General features: G+C 42.4%; 2 protein-coding genes and 1 long non-coding RNA gene across 4 annotated transcripts in view; 2 read left to right on the forward strand and 1 right to left on the reverse strand.

Annotated features, from left to right (window-relative positions):
* The first annotated feature begins 116 nt into the window (after nt 1–116).
* Nucleotides 117–4,458, forward strand: LOC105280807 (cytoplasmic dynein 1 light intermediate chain 1). 2 transcript variants are annotated; one of them, XM_011341619.3, is made up of 10 exons: nt 117–259; nt 455–528; nt 938–1,054; nt 1,122–1,352; nt 1,585–1,795; nt 1,885–2,073; nt 2,137–2,251; nt 2,345–2,485; nt 3,164–3,329; nt 3,392–4,458. In XM_011341619.3, the coding sequence occupies exons 1-10, from the start codon at nt 165–167 to the stop codon at nt 3,505–3,507; spliced, it is 1,455 nt and encodes a 484-aa protein (XP_011339921.1). In that variant the 5' UTR covers nt 117–164; the 3' UTR covers nt 3,508–4,458. The 2 variants fall into 2 exon arrangements, with proteins under 2 accessions (XP_011339921.1, XP_011339922.1); XM_011341620.3 differs by having other exon boundaries at nt 2,345–2,461.
* Nucleotides 4,459–5,538: 1,080 nt separating this feature from the next.
* Nucleotides 5,539–15,379, reverse strand: part of LOC105280806 (E3 ubiquitin-protein ligase MIB1) — a 357,459-nt gene continuing 347,618 nt past the window's right edge. Inside the window, exons 10-15 of the mRNA XM_011341617.2 lie at nt 8,993–9,212; nt 8,441–8,751; nt 8,046–8,220; nt 7,612–7,813; nt 6,909–7,066; nt 5,539–6,434 (exon numbers count right to left, since the gene is read on the reverse strand). Coding sequence (XP_011339919.1) covers nt 6,294–6,434; nt 6,909–7,066; nt 7,612–7,813; nt 8,046–8,220; nt 8,441–8,751; nt 8,993–9,212 — 1,207 coding nt within the window. The 3' untranslated portion in view covers nt 5,539–6,293. The remainder of the gene's footprint in view (nt 6,435–6,908; nt 7,067–7,611; nt 7,814–8,045; nt 8,221–8,440; nt 8,752–8,992; nt 9,213–15,379) is intronic.
* Nucleotides 11,259–15,229, forward strand: LOC105280804. The gene is made up of 2 exons (XR_894184.3): nt 11,259–12,623; nt 14,242–15,229. It is a non-coding gene; the product is annotated as an uncharacterized LOC105280804 (long non-coding RNA).

The following is a 15,379-nucleotide window of genomic DNA, read 5'->3' on the forward strand; positions in this document are numbered from 1 at the left end:
GATCGTATGAATCAATCGAGTCGACAATCACAAACCGTAATATCAAATAGTTCAGAGTCGACTAATCGGTATCGCACTGCGAGACTATCGATTCTGCGTTCCGCAGCACCACCCGCGCGCCCCCGCTCGAGCGCGCAATCGATACCCTTATTCCTGTCAAATGAATGATGATGGCAGCGGCGACGGTTGATACGATGTTGCAGAGCAATGGCTTTCAGGCGAAAAAGAAAGAGGACGTCGACAATAAGGACAACTTGTGGTACGTGCTGTTGTGGTTCGCCCGACGTTCGCCGCGTATCGCCAAGTGCACCGCGAAACCGCCGTTCGTTCCGCACCTCGCGCGACAGCGCGAGGAACGCCTTTCGCACGGCACGTCGCGCTGCGTGAGAAAAATCGCTGCGTCCGACACTGCGTTGAAACCGCCTCTCACCCAATGTTACCGTATGCTTCGCAGGTCGTCTATTCTGGGGGAAGTGCAGAACAGCGGCAACAACAAGCTGCCGTCGAACAAGAACGTCCTCGTCCTAGGTAAGCGCCGACGATACCGCGCGCGCGGATCCGATCGCTCGTGCGTCGATGTAGCATGCATATTAAGTGTCTTCATCGTCGCTCGACGCATGTGTCATCGGCGGAAAGAAAGTCCCACATCGCCATATCTGTGCTACTTAGTCATCGGGAACAAATCGGTCCTCTCGTCGCTATTTTTTTCGTACTTTCAACGCTGCGCGGTGCAACAAAAGGTTATACCAGCGTAATATTTTCGTTGTCGTTTGCGCGCGATGCTGACGCGCATTTCGAGCGTTACGCAAGAAAAGGTGTATTTTATTACAAATTATTGATTGCAAGTGCAAGTGTAAATAGCAGGAAAGCTGGTGTTCGTGTTACTCTGGTGATTTTTTGCGCGATTACAAATGCGTTTGATCGATTTTTTTGACAGGTGACAATGAGAGTGGAAAGACAACGCTTATAGCCAAATTGCAAGGCGTGGAGGACCCAAAGAAAGGTTCCGGATTGGAGTTCGCGTATATCGACGTGAGGGATGATTACAGAGATGGTTGGTATAGAAATGGATGCTCGGTTGATACTCTGATCGATGACACGATATGTGATATTTCTTGCAGATCACACACGGCTGTCGGTATGGGTCCTGGACGGAGACCCGGGTCACGCGAATCTCTTGAGATTTGCTCTGAACAAGGAGAGGTTTCCACATACGCTTGTTATGTTAGTTGCTGCCATGACCACGCCATGGGCCATTATCGATCAGCTTCAATCATGGGCGGCGTTATTAGGCGATCACATTGACAAATTACCCTTAGATAATGACACTAGGCAATGGTGCAGGCAGCTTAGTAAGTAGAATCGGACATTACCAATATATAGCATATTGCGCATCCATGCTTGAACGTTAACGTGAATATTCCTCGTTGCTTTGATCGTTTTATTGTATTTTGCTGGATTTAACTTTCAGATCTTATTAAAATCAATACAAGGCATAAGGAGAATAAGATTCAATGTGCTTTTGTTAATAGATAATTTTAAATATTTTTTTGAAAAATATCATGCGCAATTTGATTCCTTCAGATATTAAGAAGTGGCAGGATTATACAGAACCAGGAGACGAGCTGGATCCTGGAAGTCCCCTGCGACGTACCAGTCGTAACCTGGACGATGACACCACTGAGGGTTTACCTCTGCCGGAAGGAGTACTTACGACCAATCTGGGCCTGGACGTCGTCGTGGTCATAACGAAGACCGATTACATGTCCACTCTCGAGAAGGAACAGGATTACAAGTGAGAGTTGACGAATGATTAACCGTAACCTAGGATCATTGACGCTTATCAGCTCTTATATGTGTTTATTGGCTCCGTTTGTTTCTTAGAGACGAACACTTTGACTTCATGCAACAGTGGATCAGGCGGTTTTGCCTGCAGTACGGCGCGGGTCTGTTTTACACATCGGCGAAGGAGGACAAGAACTGTGATTTGCTCTATAAGTATCTTACGCATAGGATTTACTCTTTACCATTCAGAACGCCGGCCCTGGTCGTCGAGAAGGACGCGGTACTTATGTAAGTACACTCCATTCGCGAGCGATCGCGCACGAGTACGTTAACGAAACGAATTATTTGTAGACCCGCTGGTTGGGACAACATGAAGAAGATTAGTATCTTGCACGAGAACTTGCAATCGATGAAGGCGAACGATTATTATCGCGATGTGATCGCGCAGCCGGCGACGAATCGGAAAGTATGCTCTAGCGTTGCTTTCATCCGTGACGTGATGTATAATTGTCTCGTTGTGGCATGACCGAGCGTTTAATTTTTATCACTGTTGGTTCAGTGTGTCGCTAGGGAAATGGAGGTGCAAGCGGAGGAGGAGCAAGCTTTCCTCGCGCGGCAGCAGGCAGCTCTGTCCGGTCTGAAGGATCCCACTCGTTCACCCACCACTCGGAACCAGGCAAGCCCCGGGCCAATTATACAGGTTTATACCATTTATAAATGGAGCATGCTCTCTTCATGTTGCGTGTCGAATCACGAAACCACAGCATAATCTCTAATTTCCTCGTCGCAGTTACTGAGTCGCACGAGCGAACCACTAATCTCATCCGACGTACGATATCATGAGCTCTGTGTGTGCGTGCGTGCGTGTGGATCATTTACTGTACAGTATATAGTATTCACACAGCTGTTTCGTTCATCTGTACAGTCGTTCCATCCATTTGTTCCATGTAAAAGTAAATGTACTTTCGTGTCCTTCGTTAGAGCTTACGCCTCTTAGAAATCCACATTGCTTAAGTATTAAAAGATCATTTAATAGAACGGTAACGTTGCATTAACACAGCGAGAGTGAAGTCTCATCTTATCCACCATTCGCTCGATTCCACTTGTTTCGTTTAACGTACAACAGTTTTAATATCTCTACCGATAGAGGATGCCGATAAACTCTGTTAAACAGGAATTCCCCCAGATACTCCATTGTACGTAACGTCTCATCATTCATAACAGCCAGCAGTAATTTCGATTCCAGCCGATTCCATCGTCTCACGTGGTTATCGCAGTTAACATTTGAAAGCATGTTCTAATCTATGTGGTATGATCTGTCCGATTCACAAGAGCGAGTACTCGCTTCCCCGACGGACGCTAACGGTTTTGCACGCAGGTGGCGTCGCCGAACAAGAAGCTGGATCCCAAAGGCACCGGCGCCACGCCATCCGGAGAGGGTGTCCTAGCTAATTTCTTCAATTCTCTCCTCTACAAGAAGACCGGGGTGCAGCCGGGTTCACCGGGGACACCGGGCAACGTGGGCACGAGCCCGATGAAACTCGGTACGTAGATAACGACCGTTGTTCATGACGAAATTACTGAGAGAGATCATCTCGTGCCGTAGACGCTACGCCGGTGGACAAGGCGACGATGTGTAACGACGCAGCGGCAGAGTTGGACCGCCTCACGCGAACCAAGAAACTTTCCCCACCCAATCTCAACTCGTCTTCTGAATGTTAAAGGTAGTGCGCTTTTTCCTTCGCGACCCACTAACGAGAGCGATTGCTGCCGTCGCGCTGAATTGAAATGAATCCGAGAGACGTAACTCTTCCTGCTTACAGGGTCGATCATATAATGATAAGATGGGTCGCGAAGAGATTAAAATTTAGCTCTAATCAATGATAGTCTAGCTCGATTAAACTGCAAACAAGGAAGATTCAAGAAAAAGAAACAATAAAATTTTATATATATATAGCCTGTCACGCAGTTCTGCGGCAGCCTTCATTGTCGTATTTGACTAAATATCATTAAAGACACAGAGAACAAATATAGAGAAAGCTATTAAATTAATGTAATTAAAATATTTAATATAATAATAATATCAAGATATGTATGCTTACGCACATGCCCCAGCGCCTGTTCATAGTAAATTATTTAGCGATCCATATACATATGGAAACGGAACGTGCTTTTCTATCGTTGTGTTCACAGAAACGAGTACACACCTTTCTTTTTTTCTGAGCGAATACCTTTATTGTGTTTCGTATCCGGTCGTTATTTCTCCTGACGAAGTAGTTTCCGCGAATCTGATTCGCCACTCTGTATTCGGTCTAATTTCTACAACGTGGTAAGTGCCGTTATAGCGCTGCGAACGTGTCGTGCGAATGCGTGAGATAGTCTTTTATACGAATTGTCTATAAAAGTAAAATACGAGAATCCTTTTAACGGAAGGCGCAGTGCAGTCTTTGGATTTAGGGATAGCTAACGGTACGAGACTGGGATGAATGTTCATATCGCGCGTGTAAATTCGACTATTTTCTTTGTAGATTTTTAGCCACGTACTCATACGTTATCCAACTCCAAGAGGACGAATGAACAGAAAACTCTGTATAAATTCAGTTATTACACATAAATGTGGCTTTATATGTATATGAGATTTAAATTCCCGGAAAAAATAAATAATTTTTCGTATACATATCGTCCTTTATTTATTCACCGTCCCTTGAGCAACGATTTTATGTTTAAAGAGAAAATGCAAACTAAATTACAATAAATAATGTGCAAGTTTATAAAATTCTTTTATTTAATTACGAGATACCATACAAATTAAAACAATTAATAATACAGTACCAGAATTTTTGTTATACGAGACATGTTTGCAATGTAACTTGGTCGTATTTATGATAACTGTAATTTGCATTGTGACGTATTGTTCATCATGCATATTGATGTATATATGTAAAGCAATATATTAAGTAGAAAGAGTAGCAAAATTAATAGAAACTATTAAAGCAGGAATAATATGTGAGTATGAATAATCGTATTTTATACATTCATTTATCTTCGTTTTCCAAGATTTTTTCAAATTACCATGTCTGTATATATATATATATATGTCAATGTGTAAATAAGATTGCTACTTCTCTCTTTCTCTCTCTGTCGGGAGTAATTCAATACAATATAAAGTGGAAATCAAATGTGATGAAATTGTCATTTGCTATTCATATTCGGAATTAATATATAAAGAAAAGCGTGAATATAGATATATGAAATGTATACAAGAAATGCGTAATTAAAATCGGGGAAAAGGAAGATGATGTAATGATTTTTGCCGGTATATAATATATAATCATTGTAAGTAGAACTAAAATCGTTATGTACCAGTGGCAAATCTATGTTGCCAAGAAAACATGAATATTTTCGACGGTCATTTTTATAAAAAATTAATTTACAGATATATAATTTATTTTCATTTGTTATTATTATTAAAGTTCACATAACTAGACATTTATGTACAACAGTCTAACAATATCTTCCAAAAATAAATACAGATAAAAAGTAAAATGAGCCTAAATCTTATACAAATTAACATAATTATTATTTAACAAAATAAATTTTGAAAATCAAGAAAAATTGAGAACGTTACAGCTTACGATTTGTTAGTTTACTGGCAGATTTGCCACTGCATCGAAAATTTCTATCAATTGATATAATTATGAATAACATCATGTTTTAGTAGATTGTGGAATATTTAATAAATAATGATTTAAATTATGATCTTATAATGTTTTTTATTTTAATACTTTTCAAGAAATATGGAGTACACACATAAACGTGCGATATTTTCCTTATTAATTTTTTACTAATTTATGATTAATCTTACTAGATAAATGGAAACTGCTATTCGAAATGGATGTCCGTTTAAAATGGCATTGCTTATATATATATGTATATATCAAAAAACATTCGAGAAGGCTCCCTAATGTCTACACTAATCTTTTTTCTCAAATTTTAATTATGCGCTAAATTAACAGTGCTCATAAATAAAAGCTCTGGGAAAAGCTTGATGGAAATATATGTCACACTTGCTCCTTAACGTAATTATATATATGAGATGAAACTTTAACATCATAACGTATCATTTATATATATACCGCATGCAACGAATTGTTTTCATATTATTAAATAGTAATTGTGCGCATTCTTTACCGCGTATTCTATACACTCGTCGCGCTTATACCTTATCTGTATATAAAAATTACTGTAACTCATACTGAACGAAGATAATCGTCATTCAACATTTAAATGCGCTATTCTTCGTTTCCATTATTGTTATAATTGTTTGAATATTATATCGTTCGAATCATTCATCCTAGGGAGACGATATCGATTTGCGTCTCAATTTTGACGTAACTCTGTCGAAACGACTTTTCTTTTCGCTAAATGTCATGTAGCCGCGAATGTAATTCGGCCATCGCGTGTAATCCTCTTCAGAGTAGTCCAGCACGCCCGGCGGTCTTTTATTTTTAGTAGAGCAGAATTCGCTTGTCAACCGCCTTGCGACATATCGGACACTCCGACATCCGGTCGCCGCACATTTGGCAGGTACCGTGTCCGCACAGGAAGATCATGTTTTTCAGACGATCCAGGCACACCGGACACATGGTCTGCAATAATAAGATTTTCTGTCAGAATTAGATCTGTTCATCATGCACGGATCCATCTTACGATTCAAGCTTCATTGCTCGCTCCAAGTTGCATCGGATTACAATTAATTTAAATTTTTTCTTAATAATTCTTTTATATTTAATGATGATTATTTTTTCAATTTTCTATAAAGTTTATTCATAAGTAATATCGAGTAAGAAATAAGCCTCTTTGTATTTCTAACATAATTTCGTGGATGTTTTTAAAAGCTGATTAAAACATGTGACATTAAACACACACACAGAGTGATAATTAAAGTTATTGTGGTGTTCATGGCAAAAAGGATCGGAACTTAGCAGAGAGAAAACGTATTCCGGTTCCGCGAGAACGAAGGGTAATTGTACGTAGCACGGACTTCTTTCTTCAGCGCAAACGAAATTATTCGTTTCATTAAAGCGACGCATAACGAAGCGGGACGCAAAGGGAACACGTACCTGCTCCTTGATGTCTTGCAATTGCTGCTGCAGTTTTTGTATGTCGCTGTGAGAAGTGTCTCGGCTGCCGTTGTTCATTAGGAGAGCTTCCCCGGTGCCGGTGTTGTTCGAGGGCGTCGGCTCTTCTTCAGGATCCTCCTTGTCTTCGGATACCGTTCCTTCGAGACACAAAGGTTAGTTAAGAACGAACAAGTACAATTTTCTGGCGACATTGCCGACGAATGTTGTGAATTTATTGTAATTCGTATTTCCATTCGCAGTCTAATAATTCTGTCTTTTGTACATCAAGATACTAAAGTAATTCTTAATTAACCCTAGCTTCCCACACTTTCAATTTTCACGGGCTTTCCACAGTTTCATCAGGCACTCCCGTGTGGGAAGCTAAAGTTAAAAAGAATCCCCAATTAAATTCAGTTTAATGGATAATAAAAATGAGTTCATCAGTTGCAGTTGTGAAATATAATTTATCCTTTCCAACCCCGTTTATTTGGCTTAACATTATCCATTAAAAAATATGCGTGCAGATGTGACCTATAACACAGCGTGGGAATGGTTCGATACGCATTTCGCGTAATTCAGTAGCGTATTTCGTAGCGAACTATCTAATCGCCACGTTTCACAAGAACAGTTCGATGCATTAGATGCGATTAGATAGATCAAAGGCGACTCTCTGTCGAGAGGGCGGACTGTGAATGCGATGTACCTGAGGCATTGCACCCCTTCACGTAAGTGACGGCACCTCCGCCACCGCAGCAGACCGAGAATGGTACCATGTGCTGTATCTGGGCCCGGCACTGTACGCACTTCTTCATCAGGGATGCACAGCTCTCGCAGGCGCACATGTGCCCGCATGGACGGAACAGCACGTCCGCCTTGCGGTCTGAACATATCACGCATTCTTCGATCTGAGAACAAATGCCCGTTATTGCATTCGCGGGTAGAACACGCGAAAACTTAGGAGCTTCGGAGTTTCCAGACTTTTCATATTGTGTATTGCGATAGAAATATAACATTTTATTTGACACTCGTGGTAGTAAAAAGCAAGAAAGAATGAGCAAAAAATAAGCGTTGAGGATGAATGAATGCTGTTTTGAACAGCGTAGAAAGGTGCGATGATAGCGTCAGTGGTAATCTTACTTTTATTCGAGAAAAGACGTTTTCACGGCAGATCAGGCATTTTTTCACTCTCGGTGCACACGCGTTGCAACAAGCCACATGTCCGCAAGGGCTGAAAAACATCTCTCTTTTTCCATCCGAACACACGAGGCATTCGTCGATCGCCGCGGACGGGACGGCGGCCTCGATGTCGTGTCTGGAAAAACACGTTGCACGTTGGCGAATATGATGTCGGAAGATGTAATGATCTTACGGAAATAGTAAACGATATCTCTAAGAAATGCTCGGCTTTTTATATTTAATATCTTTATATATTTTTTATATTTTTAATAAGAAAGCTTTTAAAAATCTGCATAAAATAAGGTAAAGAATCAGAGAGCGCAGATGCTTCTCCATTTCTTTTTTCAGATACTGACGATTCCTTGTCCTTGTGGCAGTTAGTGAGGGTCTTGCAGAGATTCGGGTCGGGGCAGAGATCCAAGGGAGTCTGACCCTTTTTGTTCTTCAGCTCTAGATCGGCGCCGTGCGCCGCCAAGTAGCAAGCGATGAAGGAGCTACTCTTCTTATCCTGGCCCTGGGTGCCTAGACCCATTAGCAACCGTCCAACGTCCTGCACGTCCTGCAGTTGCCGCAGCTGCGACAACGTATGATGTCGAAGAGCCTCGTGCAAAGGCGTATCCCCATCCTTATCGGCGACATTCAGATTCGCACCTTCGCGAACCAACAACTGCGATCGAATGAACTGGCATTAGTATTCGGTTACACCAAGTTACACCAAGTTAACTTTCAGAGAAGAATAGCGACTCTATAATTATCTTTATTAGGTATTAAAGCAAAGAAATTTATTTCATAATTATCGGATATTATTTGCGAGAAATTTAAATGTTACTAATATGATTTCCACAATTATTTCAAAGATTCAAGTTAGAACAAGCAATTTGCGTGTGCTTTTCTGAAAACTAACGTACCCGGACGATTTGCGTGTGCTGACGCTCGACTGCCAGGTGCAGGGCGGTCTGCAAATTCACATTCTGCAGGTCCAGGTCAGCTTTCCCGGCGCGTGCCAGTTGTTCGGCTACCTCCACGTGATTGTTGAGAGCAGCCAGATGAAGGGCCGTGTAACCATCGTCCTTCTTCTCGTCGACGATCCAGGGTCGCGGCAGTTTGGACAAGAGCACCCGCATCGCGCTGAAATCAGGCAAAAACGCGAAAATTAATGCGAAAAGCCGTAATTGCGTTTTTCGTTGATGTTCAAGAAAATTCATTTTCATCACGCTTGCAAAACGTTTCGGTTTCAATTATTTTTCATAACAAGCCATCCTAATAAAGTTCCACGTCTCTTTTGGGAGTACGATGGCATGTTCATGGAGGTATGCATGGTTTTTATTTTGCACGCATATACATATATTTAATTATTTCCCTCTATTCTCATTTTCAAATAATTATATTTTAATGTGCTGTACCGTACAATTTGCATATGGTATGGTTCAGAATTTTGTCGAGGACGTATAATAAATTATTTTTTCTTATATTCTTTATATTCACGTAGTTTTACAGCACATTGGAGAGGCGCAATTCCGCATTTCCTCGTTAACTGCTTCGTTAATACTTCCGTGTATCTCGCATGTATTTCTAACTACTCGCCATGGCAGGACCCCATAGTAAGACGACAAGAGAGACGGGGACAGCTGTTCTCCTCGACGGGGCCTCTGAGGGGGACCTCCTCGAGGCGGTAGCCGCTGCTGGGGCATGACGGACACGCATGTGTTTCGTCACGTATCTGACGCCTGCATATGTTTCGAGAGGTCTTGCAAACGGCTTAGGAGACCTTCTCGCGTTTCCTTGCCCATCTTTTAGAGAAATACCTCGCCGGTTATACCACGATTTCGCGGAAACTATTAATCGCGATCTGACCCTAGCTTTCTGTGGAAATTTCAGTAATTAGACCCACGATCTTCATATTGTCAAAACAGATAACGATTAATGCCAAGGTTGAATTTCAGCAAAATAAAAAAGATATTTTTTAATAAAAAAAAGAATTTGTTTCGTAAGCAACGTTACATATAATGCAATAAGCAAAAAGAATACTAATTATAATTTAGCAGTTTGTCATTTGTCATTCATAATGTTAACAATTTTACCACTTTACAAATAAATAACGATTTATTAATAAAAATTATTAATGAAAATGCTCGTGTATCGAACAGAATAAACGTATTCGTACGATATCACACGGAGGCAAATGGTATTTGCGTGAAATTCGTGATGATGCTGCGGAGATCGTCGTTCTGTCGCGGCTCTCGCTTTGTGGGGGGTCATGAAAATTTTTACGAGGCGGAACTGGCGTCGTTTTTCATTAGCGCGGTTTAAGGGACACGCGTTTTGCATCCAAGCGCGATTGCAGCATCTCGACCCGCGGCGGCAGCCGTGAATCGTCGCCGAAGCCGACTCTCCTTGTCATGAATATGCAAATGGTCGCGAATGTTACCGTTACCGCGTTAATAACTATAAATCGATTACTTTGCCAATTATGTCCGGGGTGCTCGCGAGGCCGACATCGATGCCGCGCGCGGATTTTATTGCGTCATTAAGCGGTCGCGCGATTTCATCCCCTCGCTCACGATGCACCACTGCTGTTGCACTCCTGTTTTTTTTCTCTCTTCTCCTTCCTCACTTTAATTCTCGCGGCTTGTGCCGAAATAATTGCGATCAAAACGTTTGGAATAATGTAACAATTAAAATCGCTCGGCTTACTCCGGTCAATTGTCCAGAGTGATTAAAAAATACGCGCTCTGTATTTTTCAAATAATGGATGTCGTGTATATTAAATCTGCACGGTTGCCCGATTGCTTATAATTTGTAATTATTTCACCAAATTGATTTGATAAAATAATTTATAAAATAATATTATGCGACATTTGTTACAGGTCTCTCTCACAGAGGTACCAAATTACATTTTTATCGTAAATTTAGTTAGGAAAATATGAAGAAAAATGCGAGCTCTTCTCTGCAATACTATCTACTAAAAATATAGCTCGCTCCATATATTTTTAACCATATATTTCAAAACCGGCTTTTCTTGTCCAAAAATCCCAATGTCACTGGAAAAGGACGATTTATTGCTTCATCCTGCGAATTCGTTGGGTATTTGCGTAGGAACTTGCTCGCGTGTCAGAAGACGTTGATTTAATGCCGTCGATAATTATCGCAATTACAGCGGCAGTCTCGTGCGATGTAATAAATAGAAACAAGTGTCGCGCGAGCGATGCCTCGGTTATTACCGTCCTGTCAGTTTCCGGTTTAATCTCGTTTCGTCGTCGTGCAGAAAGACGGAATTTGTCGTGCAATCATCGCCCGAACCGCATAAATACTTCGCTTCACTTACGTATCGCGCGTGATATTATTGCTGGGATTAATTTCCCGACGACGACAGACGCATAAGTGCCAGTCAACGTCTCTATTCGTTTATTGGCATCAATGAACCATCGTTCGCCGTGTTACAACTATATCGATATCATCAGCGTCACCGTCATGTTAGATTGCACTCAATCATTGCGATCTTAAGTCACCATTTATTATCATATCTTGGCATTGGATTAACTAATAACAAAGATCAGGAATGTTGGAAATCCACCAAAATAACGGACAGTCTTGCAGTCTCTGATGTCTTCGTACAAATGTTTCATCATTTCTCAACAAAGATCTAGAATTCACTGGTTTTTAATTAATTTTTTAATTAATTATAATAATTTCGTCAAAATCTTTAATTCTTTTTATAATCGGCTTTTTTATAGTATTTTTAATTTGGATGGAATTTGGTGAGCTTTTCGATTGCATCGGACGGATCACAGGCAGCTTCCATATCTTCTCCTGGACGTCATCGACTTTAGGGATTACAAACCGACTCGGAATAAATGTTGAGTCGACGCGAGCGAGCGGCCGCGCGAATCGGGCTCGCTTCGCACGCGCGAATCGCTCACGCATATATCGAGCATTTAGTGAGTCAGCGACGGCCGTGGCATCATCGCGTGGTATTCTCTACCGAGAACCCGATGCACGAGAGCGCAAGAACACGCGTGTCTCTGTTCCGACGAGAGGCTGGGCTCTCGTCTCCCGCGTATCGTCCGCGGACGTGCAGTGAGTCAGTGAGATCACGCGGCGACACGCTAAATATAATTGACACGGACGTGTGCAATGACAACGCGCGCGAGCACGCGCGTGCGGCAGCGTGCGTCGCCGCCGAGAGGATTTGGAAGACGAGAGGAGAGGCCTCCTCTCCGTCGTCGGCGATCGGACTCGCCGATGATCGATTTTCGCGCTCCTGATATTCCGTATTCACCGTCCCGCGGCGGAGCAATCTCGTCGGAGCGGGCGAAACACGCGCGATCGCATGCGGAATCGTTCCGCTCGCGCCGCTTCGCTAAATATAGCGTTACGCGAATTCGCGATTATTTCGGTATTCGCCGCAGCTGCGCGATTCGTCCCGAGCTCACCGCGAGTGATATCGAGAGGATTTTCGAGGCCGAGCGCGAATGAAGAGCGAAAGAGCGAAAGAGAGAGAGAGAGAGAGGGAATGAGCTCTCTTGAGAAGCGACCACGGTGAGTCGAGAGTGAACCGCGCGCCGGAAACAATTCCACGTGATTAGTCATTGTTGAAACGCGAAATTGTTCCGACTGGGAATCATCGATGGATTAATCGCGCGAGGGTATCACTGATCAAATGTGTTTCGCTGGTAAACAGTAATGATCGAAGGAATGGGGGACTTGGTTCGGGTTCAGATAGAATGAGATGGAAAAGTAACATGTCAGAGAGAAATAGAAAGTGAAGTTTGAATTATCATATGATATATTGGGAAAAACAGTAATTACAAATAAAAAGCAATGTATCTTCTTACACGAGAAAAATATTACAGTTTTTTTATCTCTGCCATATAAGAGTGTTCCATGCACACTCAAGATAGAATCAACAGATACTTCTTTGTGCTGCTTATATTGTATTTCCAATCGATCATGATGTCGAGATGCCTGCTCGAATCCCCCTCTCCATCTGCCCAATAAGAGCATACGGTCACTGATCCGTTTCATTCTTTAGTTACTTCTGCTTTTTGATCGATCACTCTTTGCGGCCTATTACCTTGTTATGTATCGGTAATACTTTGCTTTTATTTCTCATCATTATTGTTGTCATGTCCCGTCTTGTGTCTTTTCATTTCCCTAAGTAAGCTATTAATCTTCATTTTATTACCAGAGACAGACAAGATACTTGATATTCATACGTCTTCCCTGACTTGAAGAAATAATAGATGTGTAGATTGAAGGCTTCTCAGAATAATGCCCTAAAAGTATCACGAATCCAATTTTTTCCATCGATTACTGCTCTTTTGAGCAGAAGATAATGGATCCTCTCGATCGAGAGCGTTCATTTGGCGTTCACGGACAAATCGGAAGCTGCGATTTCGGCGGGTGCGAGAAGAAGTCTTCTCGAGACACTCGCCGATGGATTACTGAGATAGCACGAGGGCTCCGAGTTTCTAAAACATTTATCCGCCGCAACCCCGCGGAATTCCGGCGGAATTCCATTTATCTTCCCTTTCGTTTGCCCGGCGGCGGCACTCCTCGCTCCTCGCCAGGCGGTCCCGAAGTGTTCGGATTTCCTATCAGTCATTCGCGCGTCATCCGATTCGATCAAAACTCCGTGCAATAAATAAAGCTGCAATTTTCGTGCCGCACCTCGATCCCCGCCCGTCGATCGCGCACGAGATAAATTAGCCTCTAATATTCGGTGACAGCAAATTCTTTCCTTCTTCGGAAAAAATATGAATAAACTAAAATTTGCATTCTATAATCTGGTTTTTCAATTCTTTTCGTCCGCCGGATGTGACAGATGTGTTTCTGTGCAATAAATATACAGCTTGTGTTCACGCGTAACGTGTTAAATGCTACAGCTGTCGTTGTTTCATAGAAAATCTTGCGCGTTACCTAACTTTCGTGGAACTTTTTGTATAACGACAGAAATTTCAATAATATAGACAAACTTTGTGCAATAAAATTTCAATTTGAAACTCAACCGTCGACATTTTTGCATGCAGATATATCCATGAGTAACGCGGCAAAATTCGATGCCATCGTCGCGCTATTACTATATTTTATTATTATTACATAAGAGCACTCTCCGCATCGGGAAGCTCTCGGTATTTAAATTCCGCAAATTCGGTAGATTCTTGGTGAACCAGGAAGGAGCGTACGGCCGGGTCGAATCAGCGATGTCCGTTCGTGGGTGACAGAAGGCCGCAGGCAGGGGCAGGGAGGATGGATGCGCTCTAATATGCAGAAACGATGAGGAACGTTGGCCACTACCGTGACGCAATTTCCGGACGCCTCTATCGGAGTTGGCGCACCCATGGAAAGGTCCGGTGCTCCCGATAGCGGTGCCTGTCTTCTCCCCCTCCCTTCCCTCTGTATCTCAACGCGTACTGTTCGTGCTCGTTTGCTTCTTTTTCTTCTTATTTTATTTCCTCTTTTTGCGCGGCACGATCCGCAGAAAACTTTCGAGCGAAAAATCCAAATCTCTTTTTTTCTCTCGCGCGAGAGGGGAGTGAGGCAGGGGGGAGAGTGGAGGTAAAGGAGCCCAACGCTACACCATCGCGTCTCGCGAAACTTCATCGGCGAAGTGTCCGACGAAAATTGGAATTTCCCGTGAGTACCGAATACCGGAAGTTAGATCCGGATTAAGCAAGGAACCTCTCAAAGTGCTCCGCGGTCCTTTTAATTTCGTTTCTCCTCTCTGCGATGTGTTTTCCGCCGATCTCGCATGTTGCCAAGGTGGCCGATACTCTACGACGCTATTTCTCCGACGAGCGTCTTCGAGTTTTTCGTGAGACGTTTCGGACAGTGTATTCCCGTAAATATCGATAAATCAATTGATGGAAAACTCGAAGAAGGTGAACAACCGGACGACAGAATTTACGCGCACCACTCTCGCGTTTACATTCTCGTGACTTCATTCAAATGCGTATTTGCATCGTCTCGTATTTCCTGACGTCATTATATTGTATTAATTAATTTACAATCTCGCGCGTTTTTGTAATAAGGGTTTACAATAAAATAATAGCGTCGAAACTGTATGCTAATGTTTTCTTATCTTATCGTGCTCAATTCAATTGCACGTGAGTTTTTATTAAAAATAAATGCGATATTTGATAAAATTCATTATTTCTTGAATATATGCATATATGTGAAAAAGCTCATCCTGGCAGGGTTAAGGGTTAATGAAATCTCGCAGCCGTCGCCGTGACGAAAATTGAAATTCCCGGAGGGTAGTACCTCTGAAAGGATTAGTCGGCACCCGAAGCCGG

This window comes from Ooceraea biroi, chromosome 6 (genome assembly GCF_003672135.1).
Source record: "Ooceraea biroi isolate clonal line C1 chromosome 6, Obir_v5.4, whole genome shotgun sequence".
In the NCBI taxonomy this organism is placed as follows: Eukaryota; Metazoa; Arthropoda; class Insecta; order Hymenoptera; family Formicidae; genus Ooceraea; species Ooceraea biroi.